Source organism: Balaenoptera physalus (assembly GCF_965194825.1).
Source record: "Balaenoptera physalus genome assembly, chromosome: 15".
Taxonomy (NCBI): Eukaryota; Metazoa; Chordata; class Mammalia; order Artiodactyla; family Balaenopteridae; genus Balaenoptera; species Balaenoptera physalus.
The window spans coordinates 34,898,061-34,917,702 of NC_138894.1; the positions used below are offsets into that span (position 1 = coordinate 34,898,061).

The window sequence follows — 19,642 nt, forward strand, 5'->3', positions numbered from 1 at the left end:
GCACCGCGATGAAGAGTGGTCCCCACTTGCCACAACTAGAGAAAGCCCTCGCACAGAAACGAAGACCCAACAAAAAAAAAAAAAAAAAAAATTAAAAATAGAACTACCATATAGTCCAGCAATCTCATCTCTGGGTATACATCCAAAGGAAATGGAAACAGGTATCTGCACTCCCATATTTGTTGCAGCATTATTTACAATAGCCATGGTATGGAAACAACCAGATCTTGTGTCCATCAATGGATAAATGGATAAAGAAGACATGGTGTAGGGACTTCCCTGGTGGTGCAGTCATTAAGACTCCACACTCCCAATGCAAGGGGCCCAAGTTTGATCCCTGGTCAGGGAACTAGATCCCACATGCATGACGCAACTAAGAGTTCGCATGCCACAACTAAGGAGCCCGTGAGCTGCAACTAAGACCCGGCGCAATAAAATGAAATGAAATGAAATGAAACGAAAGACATGGTGTATATATACACAAAGGGATATTATTCAGCTGTTAGAGAGAAGGAAATCCTGTCATTTACAACAACAACATAGATGGACCTTGAGGGCATCATGCTAAGTGAAATAAACCAGACAGGGAAAGAGATATACTGTATGATACCATTTACATGTGGAACCTAAAAAAGCCAAACTTGTGGAAACAGAGTAGAATGTTGTTTACCAGGGGCTGGAGGGTGGGGGAAATGGGGAGGTACTGGTCAAAGGGTACAAACTTCCAATTAGAAGATAAATAAGTTCTGGGGATCTATGCACAGCATTGTGATGACAGTTAACAATAATGTATTATATAGTTGAAAGTTGTTGAGAGTAGATATTAAATTTTCTTACCACAAAAACAGTAATGATAATTATGTGACGTGATGGAGGTGTTAGCTAATGCCATGATGGTAATTATTTTGCAATATAAGTGTATCAAATCAAAACACTGTAAACCTTAAACTTAAACAATGTTATGTCAATTTTATCTAATAAAGCTAGGGAAAAAAAATCTTATTCTCAAAAAAAAAAAAAAAAAAACCGAGGGTTCTTTGGGGAAATAGTTGATTTCAGGGCTGTGGCAAGGTACAGGAGCCAACATGAAAGTGTTCTCAATAGCTAAAACTAAAACAATTTGAGTAGTATTGGATTGTAATCCAAAGAATGAAATAATTACCCCTGAGTTCATACTAATGTACATGGAAAACTAAAGGAATAAATAAATGGGAGAGGAACAACAGCTCTTGCTTACAGAAGAATTCCAATTAATAAATGTAGAAGGAATAAAGGAAATATGAAAACTCCATTAGAATACCAGAGTAATAATTGCTACAAGCAAGATCCACTGAAGGATGCTTAAAATTAGTGGTCAAAGTTTAAGCAGAAACAGGACATTTGCATAGTCTATCAGTATCTCCCTTAAATATTTAGTATCAAAAAAAAAATTTAGTATCTACAAAGGAAAAACATTAAGTTTACAGTGGAGAATCTTGGTAGATACTACTTTAGCCAAGTGATCAAGGTTAACATCACTAGTCATGCATATCAACTTAATGTGCTCCCTGATGAAATGCACTGAAAGTGTATAACCTCAATCTAATCTTGAGACAACATCAGACAAAGCCCCATGGAAAAGACTTTCTCCAAAATAACTAATTCTCTTCAAAGTGTGAAGGTTATGAAAAACAAGGAAAGTCTGAGAAACTGACACAGATTGGAGATTAAGGACACACTACATGCAAGGTGAGATTATGGGATGGATCTGAAACAAAAAAGGTTCATTTGTGGAAAAACCAGGTGAAATCCAAACTGGTCTATACATTTAATTATAATTTTATATGAAGGAGAATTTCTTAGTTTTGGTAAATATTTTATGGTTATGATATTAGGGTAAGATGTTAACATAAGGGGAAGCTTTAGCAAAGGGTATACTGGCAACCTCTAAAATATGCCCCCAATGGGACTTCCCTGGCAGTCCAGTGGTTAAGACTCCACGCTCCCAATGCAGGGGGCAAGGGTTCGATCCCTGCGGGGAACTAAGATCCCATCCTGCATGCCACACGGCGTGGCCAAAAAAAAAAAAAATCCCCCCAATGATCTCTGCCTCCTGGTATTCATGCACTTGTGTAATCCCTAACCCTTGAGGGTTGGCTGGAAATAGTGATTCATTTCTTTCTAGTAGAATGTGGCAGATGTGGTGAGATTCACTTCCAAGGTTAGGTTACAAAGTAAAGACTGTGGGTTTTGTCTTCAGCACCTTTTCCTGCACTCTCAATTGCTCACTCTGAGAAAAGCTTTGCTGTCATAGCTGCCATATGGAAAGAAGAAACTGATTATTTCTGGCCAATAACTGTGTGAGTGAGCTTGGAAGGACATTCTCTTAGTCAAGCCTTCAGATGGGACCACAGCTGTAGCCAATACCTTGTTTGCAACCTTGTGAGAGACCCTAAGCCAGAAGCACCCAGCTAAGCCATGCCTAGATCTCTGACCCACAGAAACTTTGGGATAATATTTATTGTTTTAAGCTGCTACATTTCAGGGTAATAGGTTACACTGCAATAAATAACACAGGAACTCTACTATTTTTTGCAGCTCCTCTGTAAGTCTAAAATTATCTCAAAATAAAAGTTTAATACATATATAAATGTTTTATGCATATATATATAGATAGATATAGATATACAGATAAGTGTGTATATGTATATACAGTTTGAATTATTTACGGACTCTGGAGTCAGACAAACCTAGGTTCAAATGCCACCTCCAACACTTAATGGCCATGTGATCTTGGGCAAAACATTTAATTTCTCTAAGTATTAGGTTTTTAAAATCTATAAATTGAGGTAATAATATCTACCTCTGGATGATTATACTAAGTATAAAATGATATACACATTGACTACAAGGCCTGGCATTTAGTACATTCTGAACAAACAGCATTATTATTAGTTCATATTTAAAATCATCTATAATTTTCTTCTCATTCAAGGAATTCAGCTCCAATAACTTGGCATTTTATCACTTAGAAGAGTTTAAGTATTGTATGTAAACTTGTCAATCTTTTAATTTCTAAACATTTTTCACACACAGTACTGATCTCTATAACACTCTACTATTTATAATAGTACTGAAATCAGAGATTGACCTTGTTTTTTCCTGCCCCAATCCAATTCTCAACCACTAATTTTTCAAGCTGTAATGGACCTTTAAGCTTTCCAACCCTTTCCTTCCATCAATCATCTATATATGAGTGCCAAAGATATTAAATGACTTGTCCAAGAGGACAGTTGATAGAATAGTTTAAGTAGGGTTTAGGATTCGGGAGAGATAGTACCACGTGGTGAACAAGCTCTTGCTTAGACTGAACAGACTGCATTATTTGAGACAATGAGGTTTGCTGAAAAGGTAGCAATGTCAGTGTCTCAGTTTCCCAGAAGGCAAATAAGGATACCACCACCTACCTCATAGGGTTATCACAAGTATTAAATGAGATAACATATTTAAGTCCCTCACTGCCATGACTACCACATGCGGATATCGATTAAACATTTTTTCCCTCTTTCTAAGGCCAGTGCTCTCCACTATGAAATACTACCTTCTCAACTGGTGGAAACAAGGTGGAAACATTAAACACAGACGGTAATTCGTTTAGCCATATGGTAAAAGACTCATTAATGTAAAACTGAATCAATGACAGTCTTAAAATCAATCTGAATAGTATAAATCTAATGCATTTATCCCTGAATTGGGTTTCCATTCCTACAATCATTGTGAAGTAATACGGCATCACATCAGGGACTGCATTAGGTTGATGTGCATTACTGGTGATGTTAACCTTGACAACTTGGCTGAAGTGATGTCTGCCAGGAAATTTCACTTTTTTTCATTCTAAGTACTAAATATTTGAGGGGAATCATGAAATGGAAACAAAGAGAGAGGGGGAGAGGGAGCAAAGCCTGGTCTTCAGCATATTTCCAATGTAATAAATAAGGAATTAGTAAATTGTACCACTCAATGATCAAAGATTCTTCTTAGAGTAATTCAGTGTTTTAAAATACTTGATGTCAAGTCGTTTTCCAAAAGCTCTTTGAGAGTATAAATACATTACTCTCAGGTGTTTTCTCTTAGTTAGGTGTTTATTCCTTGAAAGAATTCTAGCTTAGGCAGATACAACCTCCCCTAAGAGAAATCATACTGCCTCTCCCCCAAGAACTTACATTTGCTTAAGTATTTTAAACCCTCTATCATAAATTCCATCAGCTTGCTTGTCATCACAATGAGACTCACCGAACTGCAGATACCGGAGTCCCTTCTGGATTGGAATATCCTTCCAAATCTGAAATGTTCACTTGTGTTTGCCTTGAGGTTACTATCTGGCTATTCTGAAAAGGTATGGTTTTCAAGTCCTGAGAAATAATATTACTATCTGGAAGAGGAGACTGTACGACTTGGAAGTCCAGTGAAGATTTAGGTCCTAGAAAACCTAAAGATTCTTGATCCTGTGCTACAGGTTTACTGGTCAATAATTTGGAGGTTGGTTCCAATGACTCTGAAGATACAGTCTGTAGGCCAGAGTTAAACTCACTATTCATCCTTGTTTTACAGGCAGGATCCAATGAATGAAATCTTTTATCTAAGGTTCCACTATCCAACTTGGAAGGAGTCTTGGGACAAAGAGTTATACGAACACAAGAAAGTGCTTTTGTATTTGAAGGTGGAGTAGATGCAGATGTCACTACTGTACATTGATTTCGGGCTGATGGGGAGGCCACATCACTGAATTTGGCTTCAACATTTATCATATCAGAAATGTGTAATTTAGGCTTATGTTCATTATTCTTTTCTACTATACAATCCTGACCTTGAGGAAGGGGAGAATGGTGTTTTCCCATGTGGTGATCTACATCTGGGGCTTTGCTTTGCTCAAAGAGCTGACGTTGTTCAAGAAAAATGGGAGAAGGAAGGTCTGAAGCTATATAATCCTGACTTTGAGGAAGGGGAGAGTGGTTTTCTCTCAACTGATTATCTTTATGTTGGGTCTTGCTTTGTTTAAAGAGTTCTCGTTTTTCAAGAAAAATACGACAAGGGAGATTTGGAGCTACATAATCCTGATGTTGAGGAGGGGGAGAATTGTGTTTTCTCACACGGTGATCTGCATGAGATGCTTTGCTTTGTTCAAAGAGCTCTTGTTCAAGAAAAATGTTCGAAGGAAGATCTGGAGTTATAGTTACATTCTTCTCTTTTACTCCTAGTGTGGAACTTGGTCTGCCCATGCTAATGAGAGTATCGTCATCAGAAAAATGAACTTCCTTGAAATTGCTATCATTTGCACTGGTACTGGGCTTAGGATGACTGCCTTTAAAATCTGATCTTTCTAAGGGTTTTTCTTCTTGGTGAGAATGTTCAACAGATAATTTTTGGCTTTCCCTACTATTTTCTGCTAAAATAGTCACAGCTTTATCTGGTGACTGACTAATGATTTTAAATGATGAAGGGGAAGAGGTTTTCTCTTTTAGATCTCTAGGAGGATTTTGCTCTTCAGTGATATGAGAATTAACTACCCCCACAGATGCTCCAGTACACTGGCTACCTTCAGTAACACCAACCTTAAGAAAAGAGGAATCTGAAGAGCATTTAGAATGTCGGTGAGATGAGAAAGTGATGGAGGAAGTAAACTTTTTCATGGGTTCTGGGGGCAGCATTTGTGATGAAGACTGACAATCCATTTCTTCAGGTGGCATACAAGCAGGTTCTACTAATTCTGACAGCCAAGGGTCCAACTTTTCATGGAATGGCATTCGAAGACCCTTGCTAATTTTCAAGTCATCACCTATAAAGTTTGGAAATGGGGAATGACTTTGTAACTGCAATGAATTCCAAACTTTGAAATGGGAGTTGTTCTGGTCCAGTGACTTGGCAAGGTTGATGTGCCTGGTTGTCCATGATGATGGGCTCCGTTGCCCTCTGATCATTTCTGAGGGTTCAGCAGATCTGAAAACACAAGGGTGGCTGTCCAATTGTGGCCGTTCAGCTGTTAGAGTCCTGAAACATCCTTTTTCATGGCTCTCAATAATAATGTGACTACATACAGCTTCTGGCTTGCATCCTATTCCCTGTGGACTCTGTAAACCCTAGAAGATATAAACAAGTTCTTACTTGACGTAGTCCAAATAGTTATATAAAAATTAGATTCCTATCTAGGCTAAGATCTGACCATGAAGGTAATGTTGATCTTTTATAATGAAACAGGTAAGAACACAACAAGAAAAAGACAGCTAACTATAGAATAAAATGGCTCATGATAAGTAAGACCACACAGTTAATTTCTTCTAAAAATTTTCACTGAAGCAACAAAAGCAAAGACTACTACTCACCTTTTTTGTTCTAGTAACAGAGGTCCCTTACCCCAACTTCTGCTGGTCACATGACTACCAGCAGAGGCATTTCCAGTTTCTTCTGCAGCCAGATGTGACCATGTGACTAGGTGTAGGCCAATGGGATGTGAGCAAAAGCAGTAAGTACAACTTCTGGTTCCTGTCCTTAAAAAAATCAAGTTCCTGACCTCTATGTTTCCCTACCACAACCATCATTACCATCACCATTACCTTTGCCAACTGAAAATGGTGATGTCTAGAACAACCGTGGGAAGCCAAATGTAAGGATGGCTCAGCTGCCCACCCAGTTTGGTTCCTCAGAAGACCTCAAGAAGCAGAGCTTTCTTTCCTACCCTGGATATGAGAGAAAAATACAGTTCTACCTTATTTGAGCCATTGTATTTGAGTCTCTTTGTTACAGAAGCTTGGCCTACAACCTAATATTTACCATTAACAATAGGAAAAAGAACTAGTACCTCTTTCTGGGGTATAGGATCAGTGCCTAACGATAAATATAACATTTCTTTGAGATTTCTGTGTTTTACCTATAAAGTTATAACCTGGCATTCTATTTAATTTTAGTGCCACATTTGATTTCATATAAAAATATTTTAAATTATGGTGCCATTTCTCACATAATGGAGGAGATGTACTTTTCCCTATTCCTCCTGCTAAGCACAACTAAAAATCCTGGATATTATATATACAACAAACTTAAAAAGAATCTGAAAGGTGTAGAGAAAAAGGCAGACTGGCTAGGGACCTTGGGACCTGAGGAGTAACAAGGTAGTGAGATCCCTGGGTTTTCTTTTTACTTCAAATATCCCAGACTTGGAGGTGAAGACAGCAACCCATGAACAAAGAGCACAGAAGAGCACAAAGAGCACAAAAGCTCTAACAAAAACCTGCTCTCATGAGCTATAAAACAAGCAAAGGTAAAGTTTAGCAAGACACAAAACTTTTAGACAATAACCGCTCTCTTCCAGCCAAACATCACAGAAAAACACTGTGGCCTCACCCACACTCACACCAGCAAAAGCCAAGTGAGGAGCTTGAGATCTATCCTTTCAAAACTCTAATAAGGAACCCCAACATCCAGGCCAATGTGGAATTAGAGATGGTCAAGCAAGATCCCAGAACTATTTTCACCCCTGATGGCTAGTAATGAGCTACCCCTCCCTGTGATGTCAGTAGAGACGACATGGGGAGACAGCTTTCATTCCCACTTAGCAGTAATGAGGTGCCTCTCTCTCTCCCAGCTGCAGACTGGAAGAAGAGATTTGCAAATCTCATATCCAATAAAAAACTTACAAAGAACTCTCAAAATTGAGGAGTAAAAAAAAAAAAAAATTTTAAACAATCCAGTCCCCCAAAAGGGGCAAAAACATATACATTTCACTGAACAGGACAGAGATGGGAAATAAGGGCATGCAAAGATGTTCAACACCATTAATCATTAAGGAAATGGAAATTAAAACCACAATGAAATATCACAACACACCTATCAGAGAATGGCTAAAATAAAAAATAATGACAGGACTTCCCTGGTGGCGCAGTGATTAAGAATCCGCCTGCCAAGGCAGGGGACACAGGTTCCAGCCCTGGTCTGGGAAGATCCCACATGCCGTGGAGCAACTAAGCCCGTGCACCACAACTACTGAGCCTGTGCTCCAGAGCCCATGAGCCTAGAGCCCACGCTCTGCAACGAGAAGCCACCACAATGAGAAGCCCACGCACCACAACGAAGAGTAGCCCCTGCTTGCTGCAACTAGAGAAAGCCCGTGCAGCAACGAAGACCCAACGCAGCCAAAACATAAATAATAAAAATAGAATAAATTAAAAAAAAATAATGACAACATCAAATGCTGGTGTGGCTGTGGAGTAATGAGATCACTCACACATTACCGGTGGGAATGTAAAACGGTACAAACGTCAAATGGTACAAATGGTGTGGAAGTTTCTCAAAAATTTAAAACATACAATTACCATATGACCCAGCAATAGTAATAAAGACCTATGTTCATCAAAAACCTGCAGAGGAATGTTTATAGCAGCTTTATTTGTAATAGCGAACAACTAGAAAACTACCAAGTTGTCATTCAACAGGTACATATTTAAACAAATTGTAGTACATCCATACCATGGAATACTACACATCAGTAAAAATGAACATACTGTTGATATTGAATATTCTGCAGAGAATTATGCTGAGTGAAAAAAAAGCCAATACTAAATGACTGCACACTGTATGATTTCACTTATACGAGTCTTAAAATGACAAAATTATAGAAATAGAAACTAGATTAATGGTTGCCAGGGGTTAAAAAAGGAATGGGAATAAGAGAGAAGTGGATGTAGCTATTACAAGGCAACATAAGGGACCCTTGCAGTGGTGTAAACATTAAGTAGCCTGACCGTATCAATGTCATTATCCTGGTGTGATATATTGTTACAGATTTGCAGGATGTCATCATTGTAGGAAACTAGGTAAAGGGGAAAAGCAATCTTTCTATATTATTTCTTACTACTTTATGAGAATCTACAATTACTTCAAAGTAAAATGTTTAAATTTTTAAAAAGCCAACAAACTAATTAAACACCACTGGACAAAAAACACTTTAAAAATGTGATATTTATTCCATGGCTTCTTATTACCCTGACACTGCCTGACATATCACTGGGAAATAAATATTCCAATTGGAAATAAATACTCCAATGACTAAGAATCATAAACTTAGTCCAGCCTCTTAAAACAGGGCATGATTAGATTTATATTCACCCCAAAAGATGTTTCTTCCTCCTTTCCAATAATCCGTATCTTACAATTTTTTGGAACACTCCAAACCCTACAGCCTTCCATCACCTCTTTCAAGCTTTATAATAATTATAAACAGCTTTCAAATAACTTTTCCATTTAAAAAATTCTTATAGCTTTGGTATTTGGCAAATAAATTTTAGTATTTTCATATAACCTTTTCCAGATATGCCATAAAAACTTATGTTATATCCCAACAATGTATCACATGTTAAAAGCTACCATTTAGCTCAACAAAATCCAACACTCTTTAATGATAAACTCACTCAGTAAACTATAAATGAAAGGGACTTCCTCAAACAGATGAATGGCATTTACAAAAGATGCACAGCTAACATTATACTAAATAGTGAAAGATCAGATGCTTTTTCCTTAGGATAAGACCAACACAAGTATGTCCATACTTCCTCTTATCATCTGGAGGTTCTAGCCAGGGCAATCTAGAAAGCAATTTAAAGAAATCCAGAAAGGAGAGGAAGAAGTATCTCTATTTGCAGATGACATGATCTTCTACACAGAAAATAGCAAGGAAATCATACAAGAACCAACTAGGACTAATAACCAAGTTCATTAAAGTTTAGGATGTGAGCTCAACAGACAAAAATCAACTGCATTTCCATACACAGTGAACAATCCAAAAATGAAATAGAACAATTCCATTCACAATAGCATAAAAAAGAATAAAATACTTAAGAATATATTAATCAAAATAAATAAATAAAACTAGTACACCACAAAACATTATTGAAAGAAATTATAGAAGATCAGAATAAATGGAAAACTGGCCCAATGGACTGGAAGACTTAATATTGTTAAGACGGCAATATTCCCGTATTGATCTACAGATTCAAGGCAATTCCTAACAAAATGCCAACTGGCTTTTTTTCTTTGCAAAAATTGACAAGCAGATCCCAAAGTTCATACAGAAATTCAAGGGACCCACTGTAGCCAAACCCATCTGGAAAATGATGAACAAAGCTGGAGGATTCAAGTTCTGATTTCAAAACTTATCACACAGCTACAGTAATCAAAACAGGGTGGTACTGGCACAGGAACAGATATATAGATCAAGAGAATAGAACTGACAGTCCAGAAAGAAACACTAACATTTATGATGAATTGACAAAAAGGCCAAGAAAATTCATAGGGAAAGAATAGTCTTTTCAGCAAACATTGCTGGGACAACTAAACAACCATGTGTAAAAGAAAGAATTTGCACTCCATACATTAATAAATGCCTCTAAGGGGACAGGCAACAAAAATAAAAATATACACATGTAGTTGTCCAGTTTTCCCAGCACGACTTATTGAAGAGACTGCCTTTTCTCCATTGTATATGTTTGCCTCCTTTGCCATAGATTAGGTGGCCATAGCTGCATGGGTTTATTTCTGGACTTTCTAGAAAATCAATAATTCCACTGACCTATATTTCTGTTTTTGTGCCAGTACCATACTGTTTTGATTACTGTAGCTCTGTTGTATAGTCTGAAGTCAGGGAGCCTAATTCCTCTAGCTCTGTTCTTCTTTCTCAAGATTGCTTCCGCTATTTGGGGTCTTTTGTGTTTCCATAAAAAGTGTAAAAATTTTTGTTCTAATTCTGTGAAAAATGTCCCTGGTAATTTGAGAGGGATTGCATTGAATCAGAACACTCCCTAACACCATACACAAAAATAAACTCAAAATACTTATTTGCAAAGCAGAAATAGAGTCACAGATGTAGACAACAAACGTATGGCTACCAAGGAGGGAAGGGGGAGGTGGGATGAACTGGGAGATTGGGACTGACATAAAAACACTACTATGTATAAAATTGATAACTAATGAGAACCTACTGTATAGCACAGGGAACTCTACTCAATGCTCTGTGGTCACCTAAATGGGACGGAAATCTAAAAATGAGTGGATACATGTATACGTATAGCTGATTCACTTTGCCGTACAACAAGAAACTAACACAACATTGTAAAGCAGCTATACTCCAATAAAAATTAATTAAAAAAAAACATACAGGTGCATGTAATCAGTGAAAGACCCTTCTCCTCAAAGAAAACTAATGTTAATACTTCATTGTTTTTGTTTTTTTTTTAATTTTATTTATTTATTTATTTATGGCTGTGTTGGGTCTTTGTTTCTGTGCGAGGGCTTTCTCTAGTTGCGGCAAGTGGGGGCCACTCTTCATCGCGGTGCGCGGGCCTCTCACTATCGTGGCCTCTCTTGTTGCGGAGCACAGGCTCCAGACGCGCAGGCTCAGCAATTGTGGCTCACGGGCCTAGCCGCTCTGCGGCATGTGGGATCTTCCCAGACCAGGGCTCGAACCCGTGTCCACGGCATTGGAAGGCAGATTCTCAACCACTGTGCCACCAGGGAAGCCCACTTTTGTTGTTTTTTTAAAGAGAGAAATCCTAATTACATAAGCACTGGTTTGGTTATTTTTCAGTAAATTTGAAATATTGAAGATCTCTAGATTGAAATAAAGAGAGGTAATATTTGGATCTTTCATATATAATTATTTTAGTTTTAACAAGGAAATTTACAAATTTGAGCTTAAATTGATCACAGCATTCAATGGTAAAGGGTTTCACAGGAACTCAGATTAACTCTTTTGATTCACTTCAATAGGAAAAATAAAAACTGGAAAATAAAAAAATAAATTAAAAAAAGTAAAAATATATAAATTAGACATCAAAACTTAAAACTCTATATCAAAATACACAACCACGAGAGCTAAAAGGCAACCTACAGAATGGGGGAAAGTATGTGCAAATCATATATCTGATAAAGGGTTAATATCTAGAATATGTAAAGAATTCTTACAACTCAAACAAAAAAACAACCCAATTCAAAAATGGGTAGAGGTCTTGAATAGACATTTCTCCAAAGAAGATATACACCTGGTCAACAAGTCCATGAAGAGATGTTCAAATCAATAATCATCAGCAAAATGCAAATCAAAAGCACAATAAGTTGTCACTTCATACCTGGCATAGCCATTATAAAAAAAAAAACACACACACAGAAAATATTAAGTGTTGGTGAGAATGTGAAAAAATTTAAATCCTTATGCACTATTTATTGATGGTAATGTAAAATGGTATGGCTGCTATCAAAAACTGTATGGCAGTTCCACAAAAACATAAAAATAGAATGACCACATGATCTAGCAATTCCACTTCTGGGTCTATACCAAAAGAATTTAAAAGCAGGGTCTCAAGGAGATATATTTATATGCTCATATTCACAGCAGCACTATTCACAATAGCCAAAAGGTGGAAGCAACTCAAGTGGCACTGATGGATGAACAGATAAACAAATGTGGTACATACATATGATGGAATATTATTCAGCCTTAAAAAGGAAACTCTAACACATGCTACAACATGGATGAACTTTGAGGACACAATTTAAGCAAAATAAGTCAGTCACAAAAAGAAAAATACTGTATGATCCCACTTTTATGGAGCTACCTAAAGGAGTCAAATTCAGAGACAAATTACAATGGTGGTTGCTAGAGGCTGGAGAAGAGGGGGGGATAGGAGATTGTGGTTTAATGGATATAGAGTTTCAGTTTTATAAGAAAAAGAGTCCTGAAGATTGGATGACAACAATGTTAATACAGTTAACACCATTCAACTGCAGAGCTAAAAATGGTTAAGATGATAAATTTTGTTATGTATTACTTTAGCACAATTTTTAAAAACAAAAATAAAAATAATTTAAAATTGCCTCAAAGGGGATCACAGACCTAGATATAAGAACTAAAACTAAATCTCTTTGAAGATAATGATAAATTTTTGTGACTCTGGGTTATGCCATGATTTCTTAATATGACACCAAAAGCACAAGCAATAAAAGAGAAGTATAATTTGGACTTTGTCAAAATAAAAAACTTGTGGGACTTCCCTGGTGGCGCAGTGGTTAAGAATCCGCCTGCCAATGTAGGGGACACAGGTTCGAGCCCTGGTCCTGGAAGATTCCACATGCCGTGGAGCAACTAAGCTCGTGCGCCACAACTACTGAGCCTGAGCTCTAAAGCCCGTGAGCCACAACTACTGAGCCTGCGTACCACAACTACTGAAGCCTGCGCACCTAGAGACTATGCTCCACAACAAGAGAAGCCATCGCAATGAGAAGCCCGCACCCTGCAAAGAAGAGTAGCCCCCGTTTGCCGCAACTAGAGAAAGCCCGCGTGCAGCAATGAAGACCCAACACAGCCAAAGATAAATAAATAAATAAATTTATTAAAAAAATTAAAAACTTGTGCTTCAAAGGTCACCATCAAGAAAGTGAAATGACAGTATAAAGAATCAGAGAAAATACGTACAAGTAATATATCTGATAAGAATCTAATATTCAGAATATACAAAGAAGTCTTACAATTCAACAGTAAAAAGACAATTAAATTTTAAAATGGGCAAAAGCTCTGAATAGAGATGTTTCTGCAAAGAAGATAAATGACAAATAACCACATGAAAAGACATTCAGTATCATTAATCATTAGGAAAATAAATTAAAAACAAGATGAGACACTACTTCAAACCCATCAGAATAACTATAATCAAAAAGGTAGAAAATAGTGACATTGAAAAGGTTTTCTAGTATGAGAAACTAGAACCCTCATAACTGTTGGTGGGAATGTAAAATGGTACAGTTACTTTTGAAAAACAGTTTGGCAGTTCCTTAAGATGTTAAACATAGAGTTATCGTATGTCCTAGCAATTCCACTTCTAGGTATATATAGCCAAGAGATAGGAAAACATGTCCATTCAAAAACTTGTACACTTATGTTTACAGCAGCACTATTCACAATGGCCAAAAAGTGGAACAACATGTCTATCAACTGGTGAATGGATAAATAAAATACAGTATATCTATACAATGGTATATTATTTGGCAATCAAAAGTACTGAAGTACTGATTCATGCTACTATGCAACATGGATGAATCTTGAAAATATTATGCTAAGTAACAAAGAAGGCAGTCACAAAAGATCACATATTAAATGATTCCATTTATATGAAGCGTCCAGAATAGGCAAATCCATAAGGAGAGAAAGTAGATTATTGGTTGTCTAGGGCTAAGGGAATGGAGGTGGAGGGGTAGAATGGTAAAAATGTTCTAAAATTTAGTTATTGGCCAATTCCGTAAATAAAGTAAAAATGATTGAATTATATATTTTAAATGGGTGAATGTTACTGTATATAAATTGTAGTGAGATAAAGCTGTTACAAAAGTACTTTTAGCTGATATGTCCTTTATGAATTTCCAGACTATTTCTTAATTAAAATTTTCACCTAACAGAGCTACTTGAGCTTTGTCAGATTATTCACTCATTGCTCAGCTTAATATCACAGGTCACAGACCTCATGTAACAAACCAGAAAGGAAATAATAGTTCCTCCCTGTCACATAAAACAAACAAAACTAAACACACACATGCACATGTGCACGCACACACACAGCCACACATACACAGTCATCTAGCACTAAAAGTAAAAATCTACTCTCTACAAAGAAATGAAACATGGATTACTATTTCATGCAAAACTCCCTTGAGGTAATACCCTCGCAGTCCAGTGGTTAGGACTCCGTGCTCTCACTGCCGAGGGCCCTGGTTCAATCACTGCTTGGGGAGCTGAGATCCCACAAGCCACACGGTGCAGACAAATTAATTAATTAATTAATTAATTAATTAATAAGGAAGTAAGTAAAGCTTTTAAAAAAATTAAAATTATTTTAAAAACTCCCTTGAAAATCAATAAATTTATGGAAACAAATGTTTTAAAAATAAATAAGGGTTATTATAAGCTTGAGTGTAAAATTTTAGAAAAATCTATAAACTACCACGTAATTACTTGACAGGATTAATTTTCTAGATTGTTCATAATTTTATATTTTAGGACCTCAAAGTCAAAACTTAAAAAAAAAACAAAAACTACAACAGTTAAAGCAATTTCTACTTGCATTAGAACCAATGAGTATGCTAAGTCTTCTTTTAAAATGTTTTCTGGAAAAACTTGAAAATCTTGCTATACATTTAAAATCAACCCTAAACCTACTGGGATGAGAACTTCATTATTTATATTCAAAACAACAGTAAGTCTAAGCAACAATACTTTGTATGCGTGTGGATATTTTACAGCTCTGTAAAATACATTCTTCCGGAAGAATGTTTAATGTAAAAACAAGCACAACATACACAAAAGATCAGAGACAATATAAAAATATATTAGTCAACTTATATGCAAATGTTTTATAGAGGTAAAATTCACATAACATGAAGCTAACCATTTTAACGCGTATAACTTGTTAGCATTTAGACCACCTCTATCCAGTACATAACCATCACCTCTATCTAGTTCCAAAAGTTTTATCAACCCAAAATGAAACCCATATCCATTATGCAGCTACCCCTTCTCCCCTCTCTGCTAAACATTTGCCAACTATTAATAAGCTTTCTGTTTCTGTTAATTTAACTATTCTGGATATTTCATATAAATGGAATAATATGTGACCTTTCATATCTGGATTCTTTCACTCAGCATAATGCTTTCAAGGTTCACCTATACTATAGCATGTATCAGAAATTCATTGCTATTTATGGCTGAATAATATTCCATTGTATTGGATATACCACACATTCTTTATCTATTCATTAATTGATGGACATTTAGCTATTTCCAACTTTTGGCTTTTATGAACAGTGCTATTATGAAAACTTATGTACAATTTTTTGTTTGAACACCTGTTTTCAAATCTTTTGGGTATACACCTAGTAGTGGAATTGCTGGGTCATTATTATTATTATTCCACACTATTATTATTTGTTACTCTACGTTTAACTATTTGAGGAGCCGCAAAACACAGTGACTGCACTATTTTACACCCCCACCAGCAATGTACAAGGGTTCCAATTTCTCCATATCCTTGCCAAGACTTTTTATTTTCCATTTTTAAAGTGGAAACAGGTGGAGAGATATACCATGTTCTTGGATTGGAAGAATCAATATTGTGAAAATGACTATACTACCCAAAGCAATCTACAGATTCAATGCAATCCCTATCAAATTACCAATGGCATTTTTTACGGAACTAGAACAAATCATCTTAAAATTTGTATGGAGACACAAAAGACCCCGAATAGCCAAAGCAGTCTTGAGGGAAAAAAACGGAGCTGGAAGAATCAGACGCCCTGACTTCAGACTATACTACAAAGCTACAGTAATCAAGACAATATGGTACTGGCACAAAAACGGAAACATAGATCAATGGAACAAGATAGAAAGCCCAGAGATAAACCCACGCACATATGGTCAACTAATCTATGACAGAGGAGGCAAAGATATACAATGGAGAAAAGACAGTCTCTTCAATAAGTGGTGCTGGGAAAACTGGACAGCTACATGTAAAAGAATGAAATCAGAACACTCCCTAACACCATACACAAAAATAAACTCAAAATGGATGGGCAGAAGACCTAAATAGACATTTCTCCAAAGAAGACATACAGATGGCCAAGAAGCACATGAAAAGATGCTCAACATCACTAATTATTAGAGAAATGCAAATCAAAACTACAATGAGGTATCACCTCACACCAGTTAGAATGGGCATCATCAGAAAATCTACAAACAACAAATGCTGGAGAGGGTGTGGAGAAAAGGGAACCCTCTTGCACTGTTGGTGGGAATGTAAATTGATACAGCCACTATGGAGAACAGTATGGAGGTTCCTTAAAAAACTAAAAATAGATTTACCATATGATCCAGCAATCCCACTACTGGGCATACACCCAGAGAAAACCGTAATTCAAAAAGACACATGCACCCCAATGTTCATTGCAGCACTATTTACAATAGCCAGGTCATGGAAGCAACCTAAATGCCCATCGACAGACGAATGGTTAAAGAACTTGTGGTACATATATACAATGGAATATTACTCAGCCATAAAAAGGAACGAAATTGAGTCATTTGCTGAGATGTGGATGGATCTAGAGACTGTCATACAGAGTGAAGTAAGTCAGAAAGAGAAAAACAAATATCGTATATTAACGCATGTATGTGGAACCTAGAAAAATGGTACAGATGAGCCGGTTTGCAGGGCAGAAGTTGAGACACAGATGTAGAGAACAGACATATGGACACCAAGGGGGGAAAACTGCGGTGAGGTGGGGATGGTGGTGTGCTGAATTGGGCGATCGGGATTGACATGTATACACTGATGTGTATAAAATTGATGACTAATAAGAACCTGCAGTATAGAACAAACAAAACAACTAATACGAAAAAAAAAAAATACAGCTATCCTAGTAGGTTTGAAGTGGTACCACTGTTATTTCTTCACATGGCTTTGAGTTGCTGTCTAGTGTCCTTTCATTTCACCTGGATGACTGACTTCCTGTAGCATTTTTTGCATGCCAAACTTCCTAAGTTAACATTTATCTGGTCTTAAATTCTCATATATATATATTTTTTTTAATTGGAAATACATTTTTTAATTAATTTATTTTTGGCTGCGTTGGGTCTTTGTTGTTGTGCGTGGGCTTTCTTTTTAGTTGCAGTGAGCAGGGGCTACTCTTCATTGCCATGTGCAGGCCTCTCATTGTGGTGGCCTCTCTCGTCTTGGAGCACCGGCTCTAGGTGCGCGGGCTCTAGAGCGCAGGCTCAGTAGTTGTGGCGCATGGGCCTAGCTGCTCTGCAGCATGTGGGATCTTCCTGAACCAGGGCTCGAACCCGTGTCCCCTGCATTAGCAGGCGGATTCCTAACCACTGTGCCACCAGGGAAGCCCCTCTCATATATTTTTAAAGATAGTTTTGCCAGACGTAGAATTCTTGGTTGGCAGTTTTTTCCTTCAGCACTTTAAATGTATCATCCCACTTCCTTTAGTTCTCTTAGGTTTCTTAAGAGAAGTTGACTGCTAATCTTATTAAAGATCCCTTGTAAGTGATGAGTTGCTTCTCTATTGTTTCTTTCAAGATTTCCTGTCTTTGGTTTTCAACAATTTGACTATTCACTTGACCCCTGAACAACACGAGTCTTGAACTATGCAGGTCCACTCATACATGGATTTTTTTTCAATAAATATGTACTACAGCACTAAACGATCTGCAGTTGGTTAAATCGGAGGATACAGAACCATGGATACGGAGGGATGACTGTAAAGTTATATGTGAATTTTCAGCTGCACTGGCGGGGGTTGGGGGAGGAGGGGTCGGAGTCCCTAACCTCCGCATTGTTCAAGGACCAACTGTAATGTGTCTCAGTGTGGAACTCTTTCAGTTTTTCCTGCCTGAAGTTCATTAAGCTTCTTGGATGTATATATGCATGTTTTCCATCAAATTTGGAAAGTTTTCAACAATTACTTCATCAAGTATTATTTCTGTCCATTTCTCTTTTCTCTCACCCTAGGACTTCCATTATACACATGTTGGTATGCTGGTGGTACCTCATGGCTCTGTTAATTTTTCTTCATTCTTTTCTCCTTCTGGGCTTTCAAACTTGACAATCTCAACTGACCTATCTTCAAGTTCACTGATTCTTTGTCTGACCTGCTCAAATGTGTCCTTCTAGTTGGACTTTTCATTTCAGTTATCGTACTTTCAGCTCCAGAATTTGAATTTGGATCTTTTTTCTAATTGCTATCCCTTTTTTGACATCTCTATTTGGTGAGACATCCTTTTCTTGGTTTTCTTTAGATTGTTGACCATGGCTTTCTTTAGCTCTTTGAGAACATTTAAGACAGCTGATCTAAAATCTTTTTATTATTATTCCTGGGCTTCCTCACAGACAGTTTATTAATTACAATTGACCTCTGAACAACTTGGATTTGAACTGTGAGGGTCCACTTGTATGTGGATATTTTGCAATAGTAAATACTACGGTACATCGTGGTTTGTGGTTGGTTGAATCCACATAACGGGGAAAAAATATCACAGAAATGGAGAACCGAATATAAGTTATATGTGACTTAATCCCTGTGTAGTGTTACTGTAAACTGTATTTCTCCTCCTGACAAGAGCCATATCTTGTTTCTTTAAGTGTTTCATACTTTGTTGAAAACTGGACATGTCAAATATAGTCTGGCAACTCTGGATACCAGATTCTGCCCCCTACCTGGAGTTTGGTGTTGCTGCTTGTTGTGGGTTATTGTTTGGCTCTTTGATACTTTTCTAAACTACTTTTGTAAAAAGTTTGTATTCTTTGCTGTGCGTGGCACTGAAGTCTGTGTTCTCTTAGCTTAACTGTCAGCTCTTATTTTGACAGTTTCCTTAAACACCTGCAGCCAAAAAAGAAAAAGAAAACAGAAAACAACCTCTCCCAATCTGTTCTGATTTTCTCTATGTTGAAGCATTCCAACACTTAGTTTAGCCAGGTCCTTCAACCTTCACTTACAGCTTGTGCAATGCAAAGCCTGAAAGGTCGGCCAGAGGTGAAAGCTTAAGGTCTTCTTAGGCCTTTGCTGAGAATAA

The 19,642-nt window shown here is 37.1% G+C and overlaps 1 protein-coding gene across 1 annotated transcript in view; it reads right to left on the reverse strand.

The window, feature by feature from the left end:
* ALMS1 (ALMS1 centrosome and basal body associated protein) overlaps positions 1 to 19,642 on the reverse strand; it is a gene marked incomplete at its 5' end in the record, with an annotated part of 114,350 nt that overhangs the window by 29,703 nt on the left and 65,005 nt on the right. Inside the window, one exon of the mRNA XM_082426215.1 lies at positions 4,273 to 6,116. Within this exon, the coding sequence (XP_082282341.1) occupies positions 4,273 to 6,116 (1,844 nt within the window). The remainder of the gene's footprint in view (positions 1 to 4,272; positions 6,117 to 19,642) is intronic.